Here is a 21,678-nt window from a genome sequence, read left to right as displayed (position 1 = left end):
TTGTCCATTTTCTTTCAGAAACAATTGGCTTCTCTCCCTGAGGTCCAGACGTTCTTGAAAGGGGTTCTGTACATTCAGCCTTCCTTTGTGCATCCCATGGCACCTTGGGATCTTAATTTGGTGCTGCAGTTCCTCCAATCGGACTGGTTTGAACCGTTACAGGAGGTGGACATAAAATATCTTACGTGGAAGACCGTCACACTGTTGGCCTTGGCTTCAGCAAGACGTGTGTCGGAGCTGGGGGCATTGTCTCACAAGAGCACCTATTTAATTTACCAGGACTCGTCAGCTATTTCTTCCTAAGGTGGTGTCTGCGTTTCACATCAACCAAACCATTGCGGTGCCGGTTGTTACCGACACCTCTGTTACTTCAAAGTCTATGGCTGTTGTGAGGGCTTTGAAGGTGTATGTGAAGAGGACAGCTCGTCAGAGGAAGTCTGACTCGCTGTTTGTTCTTTACTATCCCAATAAGATTGGGTGTCCTGCTTCAAAGCAGTCAATTGCACACTGGATCAGGCTCACTATCCAGCATGCTTATTCCATGGCAGGCTTGCCAATTCCAAAATCTGTACAGGCCCACTCGACTAGGTCAGTGGGTTCTTCTTGTGCGGCTGCCTGGGGTAGCTCTGCCGAGCAGCTACTTGGTCAGGTTCGAACACTTTTGCAAAGTTCTACAAGTTTGATACTTTGGCTTCTGAGGACCTTCAGTTTGGTCAATTAGTTTTGCAGGAACCTCAGCACTCTCCCACCCGGTTTTGGAGCTTTGGTACTTCCCCATGGTACTAAATGAATTCCCAGTATTCCCTAGGACGTAAGAGAAAAAAGGACAATGGTGAGATTCCGAATCAGCACACACAAACGAGGAAAGCCATGCTAACCAAACTTGCAACAGCTGAAGAAAACAACAATACTTAAACAAGCACCAGGCAGGTGCCCAGTATCCTCTAGACCAGGCATTCCCAACCACGATCCTTAAGGCACACCAACAGTGCAGGTTTTAGTGATATCCAGTCTTCTTCAGCACGGATGGTTAAATCATAATAACTGAGCTACTAATTAAGTCACCTGTGCTGAAGCCTGGATATCACTAAAACCTGCACTGTTAGTGTGCCTTGAGGACCGTGGTTGGGAATGCCTGCTCTAGACCACAGGTTCTCAAACTCGGTCCTCAGGACCCCACACGGTGCATGTTTTGCAGGTCTCCTCACAAAATCGCAAGTGAAATAATTAGCTCCATCTGTGGACCTTTTAAAATGTGCCAGTGAGTAATGAATACACCTGTGCACTTGCTGGGTTACCTGCAAAACATGCATTGTGTGGGGTCCTGAGGACCGAGTTTGAGAACCACCCTCTCTAGACTACGAGAAAAGGAATTACCGGTAGGTAATTAAATCCTATTATATCCTTCTCTCAAAGTATGTCTGTCTCTTTGGGCACAGTTTCCTAGACTGAATCTGGTAGGAGGGGCACACTATCAAATTCTTAAAGTGCTCATGGCCCCTAGTGGATCCATCTATACCCCATGGTACTAAATGGATCCCCAGTATCCTTTCGGATGTAAGAGAAATTATGTTATATAGGCATGTTCTCTGTATTCTGCTCCTACCCAAAAGTATCCTTTACGGACTACGAGAAAAGGATTTACCTGTAGGTAATTAAAATCCTATTAGCTTTCGTGTACAGCTTGTGTATCATCAAGGTACAATAGTGTGCCCTGGTGTATAAACCAACTCTATTGCAGTCTTGCCATTTACCACTTCCTTTCTCGCTTTGTGCAGGACACGGACTTATCAAGGAACATGCCAGGAAAAGTGAAAGTCTCTGCTCCCAATCTGCTCAATGCAAAGAAGAAATAACATTGGTCAAAGCCTGGATTGCACATATGTACATATGGAATTCATCTGCACATAGTCCTATTATTACAGGATACTAGACTAAAACTCCACAATGTTTTGAGACTAGGGTTCACTAAGGGCAGTTTCTAAAAGTTGCCAATAGTTCTAAAACGGCAATCGGAATAAATGTAAAACAAGGCCCATAAAACATGCCTTAGTAAATCTACCCCTAGGAATTTTAACTCCAGTCCTCAAGTATGAAAAGCATTATTGTAAATTCAGTCACAAATTTCCAATAATTTCCCTATTGGGGTATCTGGGGCTGAAGGTAATCTGCTTTGTAAGGAAGTACAGGAAATTACCATTAACGCTTTAAATTATCAAGTGTGCGCACAACTCATTCCTACTCCTATTCAGTGCCAGCCGTGCCCTGTGGTTGCAAACAGCACGTGTCTTTATTTTAAAGGTGGACCGGTCACCTACAAAGGCTACATTCTGGGTCACTCCAGACTATTACTTGGCTAGGAATCAATGACATCACTAAGGTCCTGCCTGACTAAGGCGATTACCATTAATGAGAGACTGATTCCTAGTAAAAATCGATAGACTACATTCTCATTAGCTCAGGGTAGTAAATCGCTGTCTTATGATACACCTGCTTGGAGCTGTGTAAGAAAGTATTAAAAATGTTATATTTTTAAGTTTTTAATTTAGAGAAGATACCTTAAAGAATTAAATTGCATTGTGATGTTATGGAAAAAGGTTTGGATGTATCAATATGAGCTAAATAGATCAACAAGCGCTTAGATCATTGGAAATAAAGGGTGACAATATTTGAATTTTCCAAATTTATTGAACATATTTACACTAAACCAAGGTCCCCATTAACCAACAAGGAGACCTACTAAGCCACAAACAGTAGTACTATATACAGCTGTGCACAGATGTGTTCCTCAGGAGCCACATGTATTGTTAATACCCGCAGCCCGTTGGCGCACATGGTGAAGTAAGTGTTTGGGGAGACAATCCAGGGAGCTGGACAGGACCTCTTTGTAGGAAATCACAGTCTCTAGACACAGCCTGGGGAACCAAGATAAAAAAAAGTATCAAGACAAACTTGGATGGAAAAAAAAGACTAGTACCAGACTACTATTATGCAGATGTAATGTGGGAGGCAATGGGTAAGCTTATATAGGGGGAGTCACCTGACGGTGGGGTTTTTACTATTCAATCTGAAGAGAGAATATGAGATGCTCTTCTCAAGCACCTCCAGAGCAAGTATGATTTTACCTAAAATCGTTAATGTTAGGATAAATCATTGGACTTGCCCTTGCACCCCGGGTGCAACTTCGCCGGCTTAATTCATCTTCAATTGCTCACATTTCAAAGCGGTGACGTCGGAAACTGGGTCTTCTGCAGCAGCGGTGTGTGTATGTGTGACCACTCCCCCTCTGTTTGAGTGTATTCCCTTCCCTCCACCCCCCGGAGGCAGTGGCTGGGAGAATTATATCTCCCAGGAGCCCCCTCCCCAGTGGGAAGATGGAAGGGAGACCACCAGAGAGTATCTTTTTTTTTTTTTAAATTCACCAACCACCAGGTTTCCAGTGCTGAAAACGACAACCATTTTTTCATAATTGGATACTGGGAGTATCGGGTGCACGCATACCCACAGTAATCCAGAACGGGGGGGCAAAGTTTTTTCCCTTGCTAAACCTCATGCCCAATTAAATCCCGCCCCTTAGTGTCTAAAGATTGGAGACCACATAACCACACACTTATAATTTACGTAGAGAAGTGTTTACCTGACTAGAGATCTGGGCTGCACGGAGAACACTAGAACTTCGTTACTATGGGCCTATGAGAAAAGAAGACCATATGAGCACATTACAGCAGTCTTTATAATGCTTCAAGATTCACTCATGTTGAACCCACAGCTGCTTCTGCCATTTTACAAATAAAACAACGGAAACCTTTTCACTCAGTTCAGAACAGATAATTTGTTAATGAAATATGGAAGTATATCATTAATAAATCAGTGTATAGCTTACACCCAATAGAAAGCCATTTTGTAGATTGAACCAATATTTGGGCAAATTATTTATTAATTGACTAGGATCTAGAGACCTCACTGAGGTATCCAGACCGCAAAATGGCTTCCTGCACTGGGTGAGAGCAAGAGGGTCTGTGGCCTACATCGTGGGCAGCCATTTGGGGGAATGAGCGTATCTTCAGGAGAATCCATCCTATGGAGTCATTAGTCTATCAGGAATTAATGTTGGCCTGATGATGTCAGTTTCCTAGCACACTGATTAGCTGCCCACGCTCCTTACAGCCTATATTTCATTTACACTTGGTACAGTACAACTCTGAATGGCATCATTCCAGTATAACAGCTAATGAAAAGAAACATTTAAAACATTACCGCTTTGTGATGGGCAAGGAGATTGTTGGCGCATCCTCCAAAGACAAATATTTCACCCTCTTTACTAGCACATGCGGTATGCCATAACCTGCCAACCAAAAACAGACCAACAGTGAGACATCTGAAAGATGTAGTTAGGAAAAGGAGTGTGGTGCAATAGAGAGATCTACAGTAAAAAGATACTGTCAATAGGTCGACCCCAAATAGTCAACATGGAAAAGGTCAAAAAACACAACATGGAAATAGTCAACCTAAGTTTGTGTGTCAACATAAAGAAGAGAAGGAGAGAGAGAAAATGGGATTTTGGTACTTACCGATAAATCCTTTTCTCAGAATCCGGGATCCGGTCTGAAGGTCGACAATGTTTAGGTCGACCACTATAGGTCGACAGTCACTAGGTCGACATGGATGGAAGGTTGACAGGGTTTCTAGGTCGACAGGTCTAAAGGTCGCCATGAGTTTTTCACATTTTATTTTTTATTTTTTTGGGGATTTTTTTCATACTTAACGATCCATGTAGACTACGATTGGAACGGTAAAGTGTGCCGAGCGAAGCGGTAGCGGAGCGAAGGCACCATGCCCGACGCATGGCGAGCCATGCGAGGGGAAGCGGTGCACTAATTTGGGGTCCCGGTCCCCGACACCCAAAAAAAAAAAAAAAAATCCTCATGTCGACCTTTAGACCTGTCGACCTAGCACATGTCGACCTAGAAACCCTGTCGACCTTCCATCCATGTCGACCTAGTGACTGTCGACCTATAGTGGTCGACCTAGACACTGTCGATTTGATGAACCACACCCCAGAATCCATAGAGGACACTGGAGGCTGATTACACTGGGGATAGACGGGCTGGCACTTTAACTGAAGAAAATGCAGACTCCTCCCCCCTTTATTCCCCACAAGCCCCAGTTTTAACAACTGAGCCGTAAGGAGACGAACAGGAGAACAATAACAACCTTGAACCTGAACCACAACGCAGGCAGGAAACAGTGCTGGGCGGGCGTCCATTGTCCCCTAAGGATTCCGAGAAAAGGATTTATCGGTAAGTACCAAAATCCCATTTTCTCTAGCATCCACTAGGGGACACTGGAGGCTGATTACACTGGGGACATCCCAAAGCTGTCCCTGTGGGAAGGAGAGGAAGGGGCACTGATGAATCGTCAAAACAAGCCGTCCAAACCGCAAAGCGGTGTCTGCAAACGTATCAAACTTATAAAATCGAACAAAAGTATGAGCCATGAACCAGGTAGCCGCACGGCAAAGCTGTGACAGGCACCACGCCGCCCAAGCCGGGCCCACGGACTGCGTGGAGTGTCCCAAAATAACCGCTGAAAGTTGGCAGGCGGAATGCAAATAGGCTTGACGAATGGCCAACTTAATCCATCTGTCCAAAGTCTGCTTTGAGTCAGGCCAACCACGCTTGACCTCATCAGAAGTACAAACAAGGCATCCGTTTACCACAAGGGTGCTGTCCTAGTGACATATATAGTAAGTGCCCGCACCACATCTAGAGAAGATGGGGCCCCGAAGTCATCCTTCAAAGTAGGAACCACGATTGGCTGATTTATGCGGAAAGCCGAAACCACCTTTGGCAGAAAACCGGAGTGTGTGTGGAGTTCCGCTCTATCTTCGTGAAAGACCAGATAAGGTGGTTTACATGATAAGGCACTTAGCATCAGCTTGCAGGGTTTAATTTAAGGCCAAAAGGAGAACAGTTTTCCAAGTAAGAAATTTGAAATTCACCTACTCCAAAGGTTCAAAAACCGAGGATTGTAAGAAGTGAAGGACCAAATTGAGGTCCCACGAAGCAGTAGGTGGAACGAACGGTGGTTTGCATTCGCAACACTACCTGCAGAAAGGTCTGCACTTCCGGCATGATTGCCAATTTGCGCAGGAAAGAGACAGACAAAGCAGATACTTGTACTTTAAGAAAGCCGAGGCGTAGGCCACTATCCAGGCCCATTTGTAAGAAAAGCAAAAGACGAGCCAATTTGAAAGATCGGGTGTCGAAAACCTCTTTCCAAACACCAAGACATGTAGGCTCGCCATATGCGGTGGTAATGAGCCGCTGTAACCGATTTACGAGTCTTGAGCATGGTAGGGATTACTGAGGAAGGAATACCTTTACTTCTCAAGTTAGAGGCTTCAAAAGCCACCCCGTTAAACGCAGCCGCATCAAATCTGGGTGATGTAACTGCCCTTGCTGCAACAGGTCTGGATGAAGAGGCAACAGCCACGGTTCGTCTGCGAGGAGCAGGAGGTCTGAATACCAAGCTCTCCGAGGCCAATTCGGAGCCACTAGAATGACCCACGTTGGATTCCCTCTTGATCCGTTTGAGTACTCGTGGTAGAAGTAGGAACGTAGGGAAGAGGTAAACCAGATCGTACGGCCAAGGAGCCATGAGAGTGTCTATGTCTTCTGCTCTGGGATCTCGAATCCTGGACAGATATTGCGGGAGTTGATGATTCAACCAGGAGGCCATCAGATCCACTTGTGGGAGACTCCATCGCCGAACCAACTGTTGAAAAACCTGGGGGCGGAGAGCCCACTCTCCCGGCTGAAGGTCCTGACGGCTGAGATAATCAGCTTCCTAGTTGTCCACTCCTGGGATGAAAACCGCTGGTAATACGTGTGAAGTTCTGCCACCTCAGGATCAGAGCCACTTCTCATATGGCCATGCGACTGCGTGTGCCGCCCTGGCGATTGATATAAGCAACTGCAGTTGCGCTGTCCAACTGCAGTCGTACTGCTCTTGACCGAAGCAGGTGAACGGCTTCCCAAAGCGTATTGAAGATCACCCTCAGTTCCAATACATTTATGGGCAGTAACTGCTCCTGTTCTGACCACTTTCCTTGGAAGTGATACTCCAGTATCACAGCTCCTCAGCCTCGGAGACTGGCGTCCGCCGTGACCAAAATCCAGTCCCATATGCCGAATCTCCTTCCCGCCATGAGGTTGTTCAAATGAAGCCACCAGCGAAGAGACACTCGGGTGCGCAAAGTTAGCTGCACCATGCCTTGTAGATGTAACCCAGTGGTCTGGGTCAAGAGGCCTATCTGAAAGGGTCGGGAATGAAACCGCCCGAACTGCAACGTCTCTTAGGCTACCACAATATTCCCTAAGAGATTAATACAAAGGTGTAATGACACCTTCTTTGGCTTGAGGACTTTTTGAACCATCAGCCGGATATTCTGCGCCTTGTCCTCTGGCAAGAATACCCTCTGTAGTTTAGTATCCAAAATCAGTCCCAGAAACAGTATGCGCCTGGCTGACAAGAGATTGGAATTTCTGAAATTGAAGATCAACCCATGTCGCAAGAGGACGTCGGGAGTGATCAGGGCATGCTCCTGAAGTATCTCCGCTGTTGATGCTTTGAGCAAAAGATCATCTAGCTACGGTACAATCGTTACCTCCAGAGAGCGAAGGTGTGCTACCATGACTGCCATGATCTTGGTGAACACTATGGGAGCCGAAAACAGGCCAAAAGGAAGTGCTCTGAACTGATGATGATAATATAGAATTGCGAATCTCAAGAATTCCTGATGTGGCTCCCAAATGGGAACATGTAGGTATACATCCTTTATGTCCAGTGATAACACGAACTCTTCTGGCTCCAGACCCGCTATCACGGAGCCAATCGTCTCCATCTTAAATCTGTGATATGTGAGATATTGATTCAAAGGCTTCAAATTCAGGATAGGTCTTACTGAGGTTTGAGTAATAACCCTTCATCCGTTGAGGGCCTGGGACCGGCTTTAAAACCGCGGAGGTCAATAGAGACAATCGCTCCCTTAAGAGCAATCTGTTTGTCCTCTGAAGCCGGAAGACTGGTGGTAAAGAACTGAGGTGGAGGTGTAACTTCAAAATTGATCATGTAAGCCAGGCATTCCCAACCACGGTCCTCAAGGCACACTAACAGTGCAGGTTTTTAGTGATATCCAGGCTTCAGCACAGGTGACTTAATTAGTAGCTCAGTTATTTTGATTTAACCATCTGTGCTGCAGACTGGATATCACTAAAACCTGCACTGTTGGTGTGCCTTGAGGACCGTGGTTGGGAATGCCTGATGTAAGCCGTGGACACCAGGACCTGCACCCACGCATCTGTGGAAGTGTACATCCACGCCTCTTGAAAATTTCAGAGATGTGCACCCGCCATGGGAGAGCCCAGGTGGGAAGGGAGTCCGTCATGGGCTTAGGCTCCTGATGACGAGAGGTAGATTGTTGGCGACTGCGGGCTCTTCCACCCTTAGGCTGACCTGCTGAAGTTCCGGATCTAGAACGAAAGGAAGCAGAGGTCCGAAAGTAGAGAAAAGACGGACCAGAATAGGTCCGTTTAGGTGGAGGAGTTACGGACGGCAAAAACGTGGATTTTCCACCCGTAGCATGAGAAATGAGCTTGTCTAGATCGTCACCAAAAAAGCAGCTTCCCTGTAAACGGTAAGGCTTCTGCCGTTCGTTTAGATTCTGCATCAGCCTTCCAAGAGCGCAGCCACAGTGCCCAGCGAGCAGCTACGGCTGAGGCTAAAATCCATACCTGTACTTGGCAGATATCCTTTGAAGCTTCTCCCAGGTATGCTGCTGATTCTTTAATATGTTCTGCCAGAACAATTAATTTGTCAAGTGGAACTCCTGCTTCCAAGTTAGAAATCAACTGGGCCGCCCAATGTTAAATATCCTTATTCACCCAAGACCCTACCAATGTGGGTCTAAGTAAGGCACCAGCGGCTGTGTAGATGGATTTCAGTGTCGTTTCCATCTTACGGTCTGAAGGGTCCTTCAAGGCTGTTGCCCCCTGAACTGGTAAAGCAGTCTTTTTTTTGACAATCGTGAAAGTGACGAATCCACTGGGGGGAGGTTGTTAACATGTTTCAGTCAGGGTAGCTGGAAAGGGATACGAAGCCAGGAACAGTTTCGGTACCTGGAATCTCTTGTCCGGGTGTTTTCAGGCTTCGGACAAACTTTTGTCCAATTTTGGTAAAAAGGGAAATGTTATGGAAGATTTGCATTTAGTACCAAATAGAGAAGGATCCGGGGATTCTGGAGGAGCTGTGTCAGTGATGTTCAACACCTGGCGAACCGCTTTTATAAGGGCTTTTACTCCTTGGTCTCGCAACGTGTTATCCTCCGCATCGGATACATCGTCGAGTTCACCCTCTTCTTCCTCCTCCTTCCCTTCTGGCCCCCGTCGCTCTTCGTCAGATTCGTCTGACTGAAGGATTGCTGGAAGAGTCCTTTTCTTTTTGGGGCGTACTGGTATAGGTTGACTGGCGGAGGAATCCATCCGTTTAACTAAGCCTTCTACGGATCTGACTAGACCAGTTGCGCATGCTGGTTCTGCAGGGAGAGAAGGTGGTACAGAGGGATCAATAGCTCTAGCCGAGTTTCGATCTCTGCGAGAAGCTGCCAATTCGGATCGGAAATCCAACATAATCTGTGCTAAATTACAGGCCCAAGGGGGTTCTGAACCTTCCAAAGAGGTAGTCGCCTGGACTACCTCTTCCTGCGTACTTGCAGAACAAACGGTCGAACCGTCAGAGGCCTAGGGCAATTTCATATTGCACTTAGTACATATAAAGAACTTGTGAGAAGTCTTTGGCACTGTATTCCTCCCCGACATTGTGGTTCCGGCACAAGCACACCACTGTGAAACACACAATAAGGGATAGGGAGCTAGACAGAGGAGGAGAAAGCACTCTCTAAGCTTAAAATCTATATCACTTGCTGAACGCTGTCTTTTCCTTAAAGGGTAACACTTCTCTAATCTGTCTCCAGCACCTTCAGCCTTCAGGACATGAAGGAATGCTGTTTTCATGAGTCAGCAGGCTGGAGTCACTGCAAGATAAGAGGAATGTCACAGCGTTTAGTATATGTGAGCTTAGCAAGAAGCCCCGCCCCCTTCCCCCCACTGTGTGCCCACTCAGCGCCATTGCAAACGTGGCTGGGTACACGGTTATAGGAACAAAGTGGATACAGAGCTAACCCCTCCCCTGCCCTGTCTGAGGGGAAACACTCTGGGGAACCGCTGTCTCACCGCGGCTTTCTTGTAGTCGAGATGCTTGTATGCCGTTTCCCGCTGCTCAGTGCAGTGTCCCCCGGGCGTTCTGTGCCCAGCGCTGGAGGGGGGGCAGTGGGGAAGCCACGCTCTTACCTGTGAGCGGAAGACTCCAGGTGCGCGGCGTGGCGATTGGAGGCTGTCAAGCACTTTTCAGTAAGTGCTGACAGTCCTGTCCTGATGCGTCCTCCAGCTGTCAAGCTGCCCGAGGACCGGACCCCACCTTTGCAGAGGTGGAGAAGGGCCTCCCCAGAGTCTCTCTTTGTTTGTTATCCGTATTTCAGGAGCACTAGAAAAGATGACCGCCTCCTTCAGCACATTTAAAAAAAAACGGGGGCATGTTGGGGATAGAGGGGGAGGAGTCTGCATTCTCTTTAATTAGTTAAAGTGCCAACTCCTGATAGCCAGCCCGTCTACCCCCAGTGTAATCAGCCTTCAGTGCCCCTAGTGGATGCTAGAGAAACATCTGTTGGCGTGCACACTGGAACCTTAGTATTATGTTAAAATGTTTTACCTTTTATTGGTATACATTAATATTCCAAAGACATGATGAAATGTTTAAAATATAGTGCGATAGAAAAATAAAGTATGTGATTAAAATTATTAAAATCTCCGGCTGTTTTTTCTTTTTCTGTGAACTTAACGTTTATATTCAAGCTATATTGCATATACAGTCTGTGCTGATTTTGCTACAATAGTTTTATCCCATACATCAGACTTCTCATATTGCAACAAATCATCTGTACAATATTCTGTTGCTATTTTCAGAATATCTTTCAACATGAATATGTAACTTCTATCATAGTCTGGTGTATATATTCCAAAGAAAGACTGAGTAGAATGGGCATTAATAGCAGCAGGAGCTGGGAGACCAGCCTGTGCATAAGCTTGTGCAACCACCATTCTAATCCATCTGGCCAAAGAACTGCCCGCTCACAATGAAACATTAGAAAGGGTGGATGACAGGACAATGCGGCTACGTCTGACACCCTTCTAGCAGAGGCAATAGTCAGTAAAAACAAGACCTTGGCCGTGAGCTATTTAAGGTCCATCATCTCAAAACGTTCAAATGGAGACTCTTGCAGGGCATTCAGGACAACAGACAGATCCCATGGAGCCACAGGAGGGACATAGGGCGGCTGAATCCGTAAGACACCCTGAGTCAATGTATGAATGTCAGGTATAGACGCAGCGGCGTATCTACCTATTGGCCAGGATGGCACTCGTCAGGGGCGCCAGAAGAGTAGGGGCGCCGCCCAGCGGTCGGTGCCACCCATGGCCAGTATGTAGCAGCTCCTCCCCTCCCCTGGCAGGACGTTCCTCAACCTGCTGTAGTGGCCAGCAATGAACACAGCATGTAGCAGTGGGAGCCAGGGTCCAGCACTGCACCGCAGTACAAACAAGAAACTCTACATAAACTACACCTCCCAGCAGCCCTTGCAAACAGGAGATCCCGGCAGCAAGGGCTGCTGGGAGGTGTAGATCATGTACAGTTTCTTGTTAGTAGAGCGGTGCAGTGCCAGACACCGGCACCAGTTACAGCGGCTGCTTCTTGCTATGTTCATTGCATCAATGGGGGAACCACATACTTGCCAACATGACCCTCTCCAGGCGGGACAGAATGCTCTGCTTCTGGACTTCTCTTCATTTATGATTGCCATCACCTGTGCTGAACGGGTTAATAGACAAGAAAGGTGTTTTCCCACAGGTGAGGGCAATCATACATCAGGTGGGAAGTCCAGAAGCGCAGAGCATTCTATCCCTCCTGGAGAGGGTCATGTTGGGAGGTATGGTACCATCATTGTATATGTATGTGGAAGGCACCAGGGTAAGTATGATTCTGGCAGCATGGATTGCCACAGTGCTGGAATGATGCTGTAAGCACGGACAGTGTAATGGTTAGCATTACTGCCTCACAGCACTGAGGTCATGGGTTTGATTCCCACCATGGCCCTAACTGTGTGGAGTTTGTATATTCTCCCTGTGCTTGCGTGGGTTTCCTCCGGGTACTCCGGTTTCCTCCCACAATCCAAAAATATACTGGTAGCTTAACTGGGTCCCTACAAATTAACCTGAGCGTGAATGTGTGTTTACATGCTATAGGGAATATAGGCCCTCATTCCAAGTTGATTGCTCGCTAGCTACTTTTAGCAGCCGTGCAAACGCATAGTCGCCGCCCACGGGGGAGTGTATTTTTGCTTTGCAGGAGTGCGAATGCCTGTGCAGCAGAGCGGCTTCAAACACATTTTGTGCAGAACAAGACCAGCCCTGTAGTTACTTATTCTGTGCGATGATGGCTGCGACGAATGACACGGTAATGACGTCAGATACCCGTGCAGCAAACACCCGGCCATGCCTGCGTTTTTCCAAACACTCCCAGAAAATGCCCTCTCCCTGTCAATCTCCTTGCGAACGGCTGTGCGACTGAAAGCGCCGCTAGAACCTGTGCAAAACCACAACGCTCTTTGTACCCGTACGCCGTGTGTGCGCATTGTGGTGCATGCACAGTTTTGCCGGTTTTTTAAACTGATCGCTAGTTGCCGTTGTTCGCTGCGTAGCGATCAACTCGGAATGACCCCCATAGATTGTAAGCTCCACTGGGAGAGGGACTGATGTGAATGGCCAAATATTCTTATTGCATGAGGGACCTATTCACCAAAAGGACATTGCTAAACCATTATTCCTCTAACGGTAAATTGCATGCATCTCTAAATGGATTAACTCTGCAAAGAGACTCTTGTTGCACTGGACTATTAATTCTACAGGGGCACTATTGGAAAGGACTCCATCAATTTAGTTTATTTCAGTCCTGACCGGATATCTATGGTAATATCTAATTTTTAACCACTGTATATGAATTCATACCATTTTTTACTCTTTGTTGTATGTATGCATTACTATGTTTTTTATTAAATTGTCTTGATATTTTATATTATAGTTATGTACTGATTTATGAGCGCAGCCTCCACCCCTATTCCATCGTGGGAGTTTGCCAGAATCAGCAAGTCGTTCAGATACGGTAGGACCCTGACTCCCTGGCGAAGGAGATAGGCCGTCATTACGGCCATGACCTTGGTGAAGATTCAAGGAGCCGTAGCCAGTCCAAATGGCAGAGCCTGAAACTGATCGTGGAGGTCGCCAATAACAAACCGCAGATACTGCCGATGCGACATGGCAATAGGTATATGCAGATACGCATCCTGTATATCCAGAGATACCATATAATCTCCAGGTTCCATAGCCAGTACAAATCGAGCGCAGTGTTTCCATACGGAATTTGGACACTCTCACAAACTTGTTCAGTGATTGGAGGTTGAGTATAGGCCGGAAAGACCCATTAGGTTTCTTAATTAGAAAATAGGATTTTGGTACTTACCAGGTAAATCCTTTTCTTTGAATCCATAGGGGTCATTGGAATATTGTTGGTATATGGACGGGGCGTTAGCAGGGATAGGCACATTTAAATATTTAAATTAGTAACCCTCCACCCCCTCCATACTCTCAAGATACCTCAGTGTTTTTACTGAGCCGAACAGGAGCAATAGAGAGGAGGAACAATGGAGAATTACATCTAACATTATAACATAACGGACAACAATGAAGTTGACACATATCATAACGGACAACTATAAAGTTAACACGACAATAGATAATCATCTAAACAAGTTGGTGAGAATGTGTTACCATTAGATCCACTGTACTTACCACAAACCAGGTGAAACTGCTCTGGGTGAGCGTCCAGTGACCCCTATGGATTCAAAGAAAAAGATTTACTTGGTAAGTACCAAAATCCTATTTTCTTTTTCATCCACTAGGGGTCACTGGAGTACTCTTGGGACTTACCAAAGTTTCTCCCTTGGGCGGGAGAGCTGTTTGGCACCTGTAACACTAGACGGCCAAAGCTAGATGCTGATGCCGCAAACGACTATGACTATGTAGCCACACGGCAAAGTTGCGTCGAGCTGCTGCCCATGACGTTCCCACAGAACGTGTGGAATGCGCTGAAACTGATGCAGGCCGTTGTAGACTAGCATGAAGGTAAGCCTGACGAATAGTCAGCTTAATCCATCTGGCCAAGGTTTGCTTGGAAGCTGGCCAACCTATCTTGACTGCATCATAGAGAACAAACAATGTATCCGTCTTATGTACTGTAGATGTTCGGTCTACATAAAGACGGAACGCGCGTACTACATCCAAAATAGCTGGCGGTCCTGCACCCAGAGGCAGAACTCTGGGAGGCAACGGAGTCATCTGCCGTCGGGCGCCTGCTCTGAAAGGGGGCACCTCTCCTCCCATTCTGTGACACCATTGAATTAAGTTAATTGAGAGCTGATGCTGTCTTTTCAGTGGCCAACTTCCTCACTGGTCCCTGTACCTTTCAAATCACACCCTCTTTATTATACAGAATATACACATTTTACAAGTGTCATACCCAGGATTAGATACCACATCCTATTACACTGGAAGCAGACACCTTACTGATGAAGCGGTTTGCTCCTGTATAGGAAATATGAGAATTCTAACTATATGAAGTTACATCTCTGACAATTACACGTAACTTCATATAGTTTAGAATTCTCATGCTTCCTGTATAGGAGCAAATAGTTCCATCAGTAAAGTGTCTGCTGTCAGTGTAACAGGTCATGGGTTCTAATCCCGGGTATGACTGCTAAGAAATGTGTGATTTAAAATAAAAGACAATTAAATGTATAAATACAGTATATATATATTTCTCTGACGTCCTAGTGGATGCTGGGAACTTCGTAAGGACCATGGGGAATAGCGGCTCCGCAGGAGTCTGGGCACATCTAAAGAAAGCTTTAGGATCACCTGGTGTGCACTGGCTCCTCCCCCTATGACCCTCCTCCAAGCCCCAGTTAGATCTCTGTGCCCGAACGAGAAGGGTGCACACTAGGGGCTCTCCTGAGCTCTTTGTGAAAGTTTTAGTTTAGGTTTATTATTTTCAGTGAGACCTGCTGGCAACAGGCTCACTGCATCGAGGGACTAAGGGGAGAAGAAGCGAACTCACCTGCGTGCAGAGTGGATTGGGCTTCTTGGCTACTGGACATTAGCTCCAGAGGGACGATCACAGGTTCAGCCTGGATGGGTCCCGGAGCCGCGCCGCCGGCCCCCTTACAGAGCCAGAAGAGCGAAGAGGTCCGGAAAATCGGCGGCAGAAGACGATCCTGTCTTCAGATAAGGTAGCGCACAGCACCGCAGCTGTGCGCCATTGCTCTCAGCACACTTCACACTCCGGTCACCGAGGGTGCAGGGCGCTGGGGGGGCAGCGCCCTGAGACGCAATAAATCGATAAAAACCTTATATGGCTAAAATAAATGCATCACATATAACTCCTGGGCTATATGGATGCATTTAACCCCTGCCAAAACATACAGAAAAACGGATGATAAGGACGCCGAGAAAGGGGCGGAGCCTATCTCCTCAGCACACTGGCGCCATTTTCCCTCACAGCTCAGTTGGAGGGAAGCTCCCTGGCTCTCCCCTGCAGTCACTACACTACAGAAAGGGGTTAAAAAAGAGAGGGGGGCACAAATTAGGCGCAGTATAAACAATACAGCAGCTATAAAGGGAAAAACACTTATATAAGGTTATCCCTGTATATATATAGCGCTCTGGTGTGTGCTGGCAAACTCTCCCTCTGTCTCCCCAAAGGGCTAGTGGGGTCCTGTCCTCTATCAGAGCATTCCCTGTGTGTGTGCTGTGTGTCGGTACGTGTGTGTCGACATGTATGAGGAGAAAAATGATGTGGAGACGGAGTAGAGTGTCTGTAATAGTGTTGTCACCCCCTAGGGGGTCGACACCTGAGTGGATGTACTGTTGAAATTGCGTGACAGTGTCAGCTTTGTATTAAAGACAGTGGTTGACATGAGACAGCCGGCTACTCAGCTTGTGCATGTCCAGACGTCTCATACAGGGGCTCTAAAGCGCCCGTTACCTCAGATACAGACGCCGACACGGATACTGACTCCTGTGTCGACGGTGAAGAGACAACCGTGATTTCCAATAGGGCCACACATTGCATGATTGAGGCAATGGAAAATGTTTACACTTTTCTGATAATATGAATACCACCAAAAAAGGGGTATTATGTTTGGTGAGGAAAAACTTCCTGTAGTTTTCCTGAATCTGAGAAATAAAATGAGGTGTGTGATGATGCGTGGGTTTCCCCCCGATAACAATTGATAATTTCTAAAAAGTTATTGGCAGTATACCTTTTCCCGCCAGAGGTTAGGGTGCGTTGGGAAACACCCCCTAGGGGGGATAAGGCGCTCACACGCTTGTAAGAACAAGGGCTCTATCCTCTCCTGAGATGGCCGCCCTTAAGGATCCTGCTGATAGAAAGCAGGAGGGTATCCTAAAATGTATTTACACACATACTGGTGTTATACTGCGACCAGCAATCGCCTCAGCCTGGATGTGCAGTGCTGGGTTGGCGTGGTCGGATTCCCTGACTGGAAATATTGATATCCTAGATAAGGACAGTATATTATTGCCTATAGAGCAATTAAAAGATGCATTTCTATATATGCATGATGCACAGCGGAATATTTGCCGACTGGCATCAAGTATAAGTGCGTTGTCCAATTCTACCAGTAAAGTGGTCAGGTGATGCGGATTCCAAACGGCATTTGGAAGTATTGCCTTAAAAAAGGGGATGTACCCCTGGTCGCCTCTCAAAATAAGACGCCGTATTATCAGGCGCAGTTCTGGTTGGCAAGCGGACAAAAGGGTTCCTCTTTTCTGCACGTGACAGAGGGAGAGGAAAAATAGGATTTTGGTACTTACCAGGTAAATCCTTTTCTTTGAATCCATAGGGGGCACTGGAGTACTCTTGGGATATGGACGGGCTTCCGTAGGAAACAGCACTGAATATTTAAATTAGTAACACTCCACCCCTCCATATCCCTGAGCACTTACTCAGTGTTTTTTACTGAGCCGAACAGGAATTAAGAGAGGTTAATAATGGAGTATTACATATAACATAACTGACAATAACGAAGTTAACACATAACGTTACTGACAACTAACAGTTGACACCCTAACCAGCACTTGTAACTTGAACCAGTCGGTGAAAGTGTGTTACCATAAGATCCTCAGAACTAACCACAAGTAGGTAAAACTGCTCTGGGTGGACGTCCAGTGCCCCCTATGGATTCAAAGAAAAGGATTTACCTGGTAAGTACCAAAATCCTATTTTCTTTTTCATCCACTAGGGGTCACTGGAGTACTCTTGGGACGTACCAAAGCTTCCCCCGTGGGCGGGAGAGCTGTTTGGCACTTGTAACACTAGGCGGCCAAAGCTAGATGCTGATGCCGCAAAAGTATCAAACTTGTAAAAGCGCACAAACGTGTGCACTGAAGACCATGTAGCCGCCCGGCAAAGCTGTGTCGCAGAAGCCCCACGACCAGCTGCCCATGAAGTTCCCACAGAACGTGTGGAATGAGCGGTTACTGACGTAGGCGGTTGTAACCTAGCATGAAGGTATGCCTGGCGTATGGTCAGTTTTATCCATCTGGATAAAGTTTGTTTAGATGCTGGCCAACCCATCTTGGCAGCATCATAGAGAACAAATAACGTATCCGTCTTACGAACTGAAGACGTTCGGGATACATAAACGCGTAATGCGCGAACCACATCCAGAGTTCCAGAATGTGCTGTCAACACAGGAACTACTATTGGTTGATTGATGTGAAAAGATGACACTACCTTTGGTAAGAAGGCGGGAGTCGTCCGAAGTTCCGCTCTGTCATCATGAAACACCAAATACGGTGGCTTGCATGACAAGGCACCCAAATCTGAAACACGCCTTGCCGAAGCTAAGGCTAAGAGAAAAATTGTTTTCCAAGTGAGAAACTTTATATCCACTTGTTGTAAGGGTTCAAAATATGAAGACTGTAAGAACTCCAAAACCAGATTCAAGTCCCATGGCGCTGTAGGTGGAATGAATGGAGGCTGTACCCCGAGTACACCTTGTAGAAAAGTGCGTATAGACGGCAATAGAGCCAATCGTCTTTGAAAGTAAATTGACAAAGCAGATACCTGCACCTTTAGTGTAGATAAACGCAATCCTCCATCTACTGTTTGTAGAAACAACAAAAGGCGGCATAACTTGAAAGCTGATGTCGGAAATTTCCGAGCTTCACACCAACCTATATAGGCACGCCATATTCTGTAATAATGAGCTGCCGTAACCGGCTTCCTAGCTCGTAACATGGTTGGTATAACTGAATCTGGAATGCCCTCTCTTTTTAAGAGGGCGGTCTCAACAGCCACCCCGTCAAACGCAGCCGCGCTAAATCGGGGTAAAGAAACGGACCCTGTTGTAACAGGTCTGGACGTATCGGGAGCGGCCACGGATCGTCTGCGAGTAATCCTCGAAGATCCGAGAACCAAGCTCTCCGAGGCCAATGCGGCGCCACTAGTATGACTGTGAGCGACTCTCTTTTGATCCGTTTTAGCACCAGAGGGAGCAGCGGAAACGGTGGAAACAGATACACAAGACTGTACGGCCACGCGACAGTGAGAGCATCCACCGCGACTGCCTTTGGATCTCTTGTTCTGGACACATACTGGAGCGTTTGATGATTGTGTCGAGATGCCATCAGGTCCACCTGAGGATAACCCCATCGCTGAACCAACATGTGAAACACTTCTGGATTTAATGACCATTCGCCTGGGTGAAAATCCCGACGACTGAGATAATCCGCTTCCCAGTTGTCCACTCCCGGAATGAACACGGCCGACAATATCACCTGGTGGCATTCCGCCCAATTGAGGATTCGAGCTACTTCCCGCATTGCCATGCTGCTTCTCGTTCCTCCTTGTTTGTTGATGTATGCGACCGCCGTCGCATTGTCCGATTGCACTTGGACAGGCTGAGAGCGAATCATATGCACTGCTTGTCGTAGCGAATTGAAAATTGCGCGGAGTTCTAGAACATTTATCGACAGCAATTTCTCGTGATCCGCCCAGAGACCCTGGAGCTGACAATTTTGAATTACCGCTCCCCAACCTCTGAGACTGGCGTCCGTAGTTAGAATTATCCAATTGCAAACTCCGAACCGTCTTCCTGCGGTTAAATTGTGTTCCTTGAGCCACCATAGCAGAGAAACTCTTGCTATTGGTGACAACCTCACTCTGTGGTGAATCTGCAGATGCGAGCCCGACCACTGGGCAAGCACGTTCAGCTGAAATGGACGAGAGTGAAATCTCCCGAACTGAAGCGCCTCGAAAGCTGCCACCATTGTGCCTAACAGGCGAATGCACAAGTGTACCGACACTGTGCGTGGTTTGAGTACTAATTGTACTAGATGGCGTAGCATTTGTACTTTTTGTTGTGGTAGGTAAATCCTTTGATTGACCGTATCGAGAATCATACCTAGGAACTGAAGGCGTTGAGACGGAATCAGATGTGATTTCTTGAAATTTACAATCCAACCGTGGTGAACCAGTACATTGTAAGTTAGCAGCGCATGTTGGGTAAGTATCTGTTGAGACGGAGCTTTGATGAGCAGATCGTCTAAATACGGAACTATTGTCACTCCCAGGGATCTGAGGTGAGCTATCATCACCGACATTACTTTGGTGAATACCCGAGGCGCTGATGACAGGCCAAACGGCAGAGCCTGAAACTGGTAATGGTTCTGGCGTATTGCAAATCGTAAGAATTTCTGATGAGGCTGCCAAATTGGAATGTGTAAGTACGCATCCTTGAGGTCTAGCGCAATCATAAATTCCTTGGTCTCTAACCCCGCAATCACCGAACGTAGAGACTCCATTTTGAATCTGTAGTAAGTTACGTACTGATTGAGGCCCTTTAAGTTCAATATTGGTCTGACTGAGCCATCCGGCTTCGGGACCACAAATAGACTTGAATAATAACCCTGACCCTGTTGGTGTACAGGGACCGGAATCAACACTGCCGAATCCAGTAAGGACTGAATGGCAATTTGCAAAACTGTCCTCTTGTCGTCCGACAGAGGCAAGCCTGTCTTGAAAAACCGCAGAGGCGGCAGACAGTCGAACTCTATTTTGTAACCTTTTAACACTAAATTGCGAATCCAGCCCTCCGCGGATGTGTGGAACCACGCCCCCTGGAACGTCTGAAGGCGTGCTCCCACAATTGGAGAACCGAGATGGGCTGGTAACCCGTCATGCCACTGGCTTGTCGGTAACCTTAGCGTCTTGGCGAGTTGTGTTGGTTTGATGGAAACCACGTCCTCGACCACGTCTAGCAGGCGTGGCTGATCCTCTGCCACGTCCTCGAAAGGGCTGAGGTCTAAAGGATCTGAACGAAGGTCCAGCGTACCTTCTTCTTGGCGCAGGTGGAGGCAATGGTAAGAACACAGACTTACCTCCCGTAGCCTCCTTAATCCATGCGTCCAATTCTGGCCCAAACAACTTCTTGCCATCGTAAGGCAACGCCTCTATACTTCGTTTGACCTCTGCCTCCGCCTGATAAGTACGCAGGTAGAGTGCTCTTCGTGCCGTAACTAGCGAAGATGAAATACGAGAAGTGAGCTGACAGACGTCAGTGGACGCTGTACAGAGATACTCTACAGCCTCAATCATTTGATTTACCTGAATTATCTGGTTTTCGTCCTGTAAAACAGATTTGAGTTCTGTAAGCCATATTATGAGCGCCTTAGTTACCCAAATGCCAACCAATCCAGGTCTTAGCATCACACCTGCTGCTACATACATGCTTTTTAGCATAGTTTCTATCTTGCGATCTGAAGGATCTTTAAGCGTAGTAGCTGCTGGCACTGGTATGGTTAATTTCTTGGTAAGCTTTGACACTGAAGAATCAACTATTGGTGGATTCTCCCATGTACACGTTACCGAGTCTGGAAAAGGATAACTAGACTTAAATCTGCGAGGTATAGAAAACCGTTTATCTGGATTCTGTCTTGTTTCTACTAACATCTGATTTAGAGAATCCGACACAGGAAAACTTACTGGCGTCTTCCGTCGTTTAGTAAATACGACCTGATCATTGGTGAGAGGCTGTTCAGCTTCAGGAAACCTTAGCGACTGCCGTACCGCTCTGATGAGATCATCAATGCCGGAACTGTTAACATCCTCGCCATCTGACTCCACTTCGCCCTCCTCACCCTCATCGTGTTCCGTGAGGTCTGGGATGGAATCGTCAGAATGCAACATAGCAGACACTGGAAAATCATAAGACATATGAAAATTATCCCGTTTGCCCAAAATGGATTTGGACCGTACGCAAGGCTGAGACGCCTCCGGTAGTTCTGGCGGTCTCACCCTAGACTCAGATCTTAACGTTTCTCGTTCCAGACGAGCCGCGGTCATTTCTGTCTGAAATCTCTCCAGTAC

The 21,678-nt window shown here is 46.8% G+C and overlaps 2 protein-coding genes across 3 annotated transcripts in view; one reads left to right on the top strand and one right to left on the bottom strand.

Moving 5' to 3' along the window:
* The window catches only part of NEMF (nuclear export mediator factor), a 191,266-nt gene extending 188,592 nt beyond the window's left edge, over positions 1–2,674 (top strand). For both annotated transcript variants that reach the window (XM_063947548.1, XM_063947547.1), the window contains one exon: positions 1,779–2,674. In XM_063947548.1, the coding sequence (XP_063803618.1) occupies positions 1,779–1,933 (155 nt within the window). In that variant the 3' untranslated portion in view covers positions 1,934–2,674. The remainder of the gene's footprint in view (positions 1–1,778) is intronic.
* The window catches only part of KLHDC2 (kelch domain containing 2), a 51,281-nt gene continuing 32,271 nt past the window's right edge, over positions 2,669–21,678 (bottom strand). The window contains exons 11-13 of the mRNA XM_063947550.1: positions 4,258–4,345; positions 3,638–3,690; positions 2,669–2,915 (exon numbers count right to left, since the gene is read on the bottom strand). Of these exons, the coding sequence (XP_063803620.1) occupies positions 2,789–2,915; positions 3,638–3,690; positions 4,258–4,345 (268 nt within the window). The 3' untranslated portion in view covers positions 2,669–2,788. The remainder of the gene's footprint in view (positions 2,916–3,637; positions 3,691–4,257; positions 4,346–21,678) is intronic.

The sequence above is a fragment of the Pseudophryne corroboree genome, chromosome 12 (assembly GCF_028390025.1).
Source record: "Pseudophryne corroboree isolate aPseCor3 chromosome 12, aPseCor3.hap2, whole genome shotgun sequence".
Lineage (NCBI taxonomy): Eukaryota > Metazoa > Chordata > Amphibia > Anura > Myobatrachidae > Pseudophryne > Pseudophryne corroboree.
Note: the sequence above shows the minus strand (reverse complement) of the source record. Positions and strands in the feature narration are given on the sequence as shown.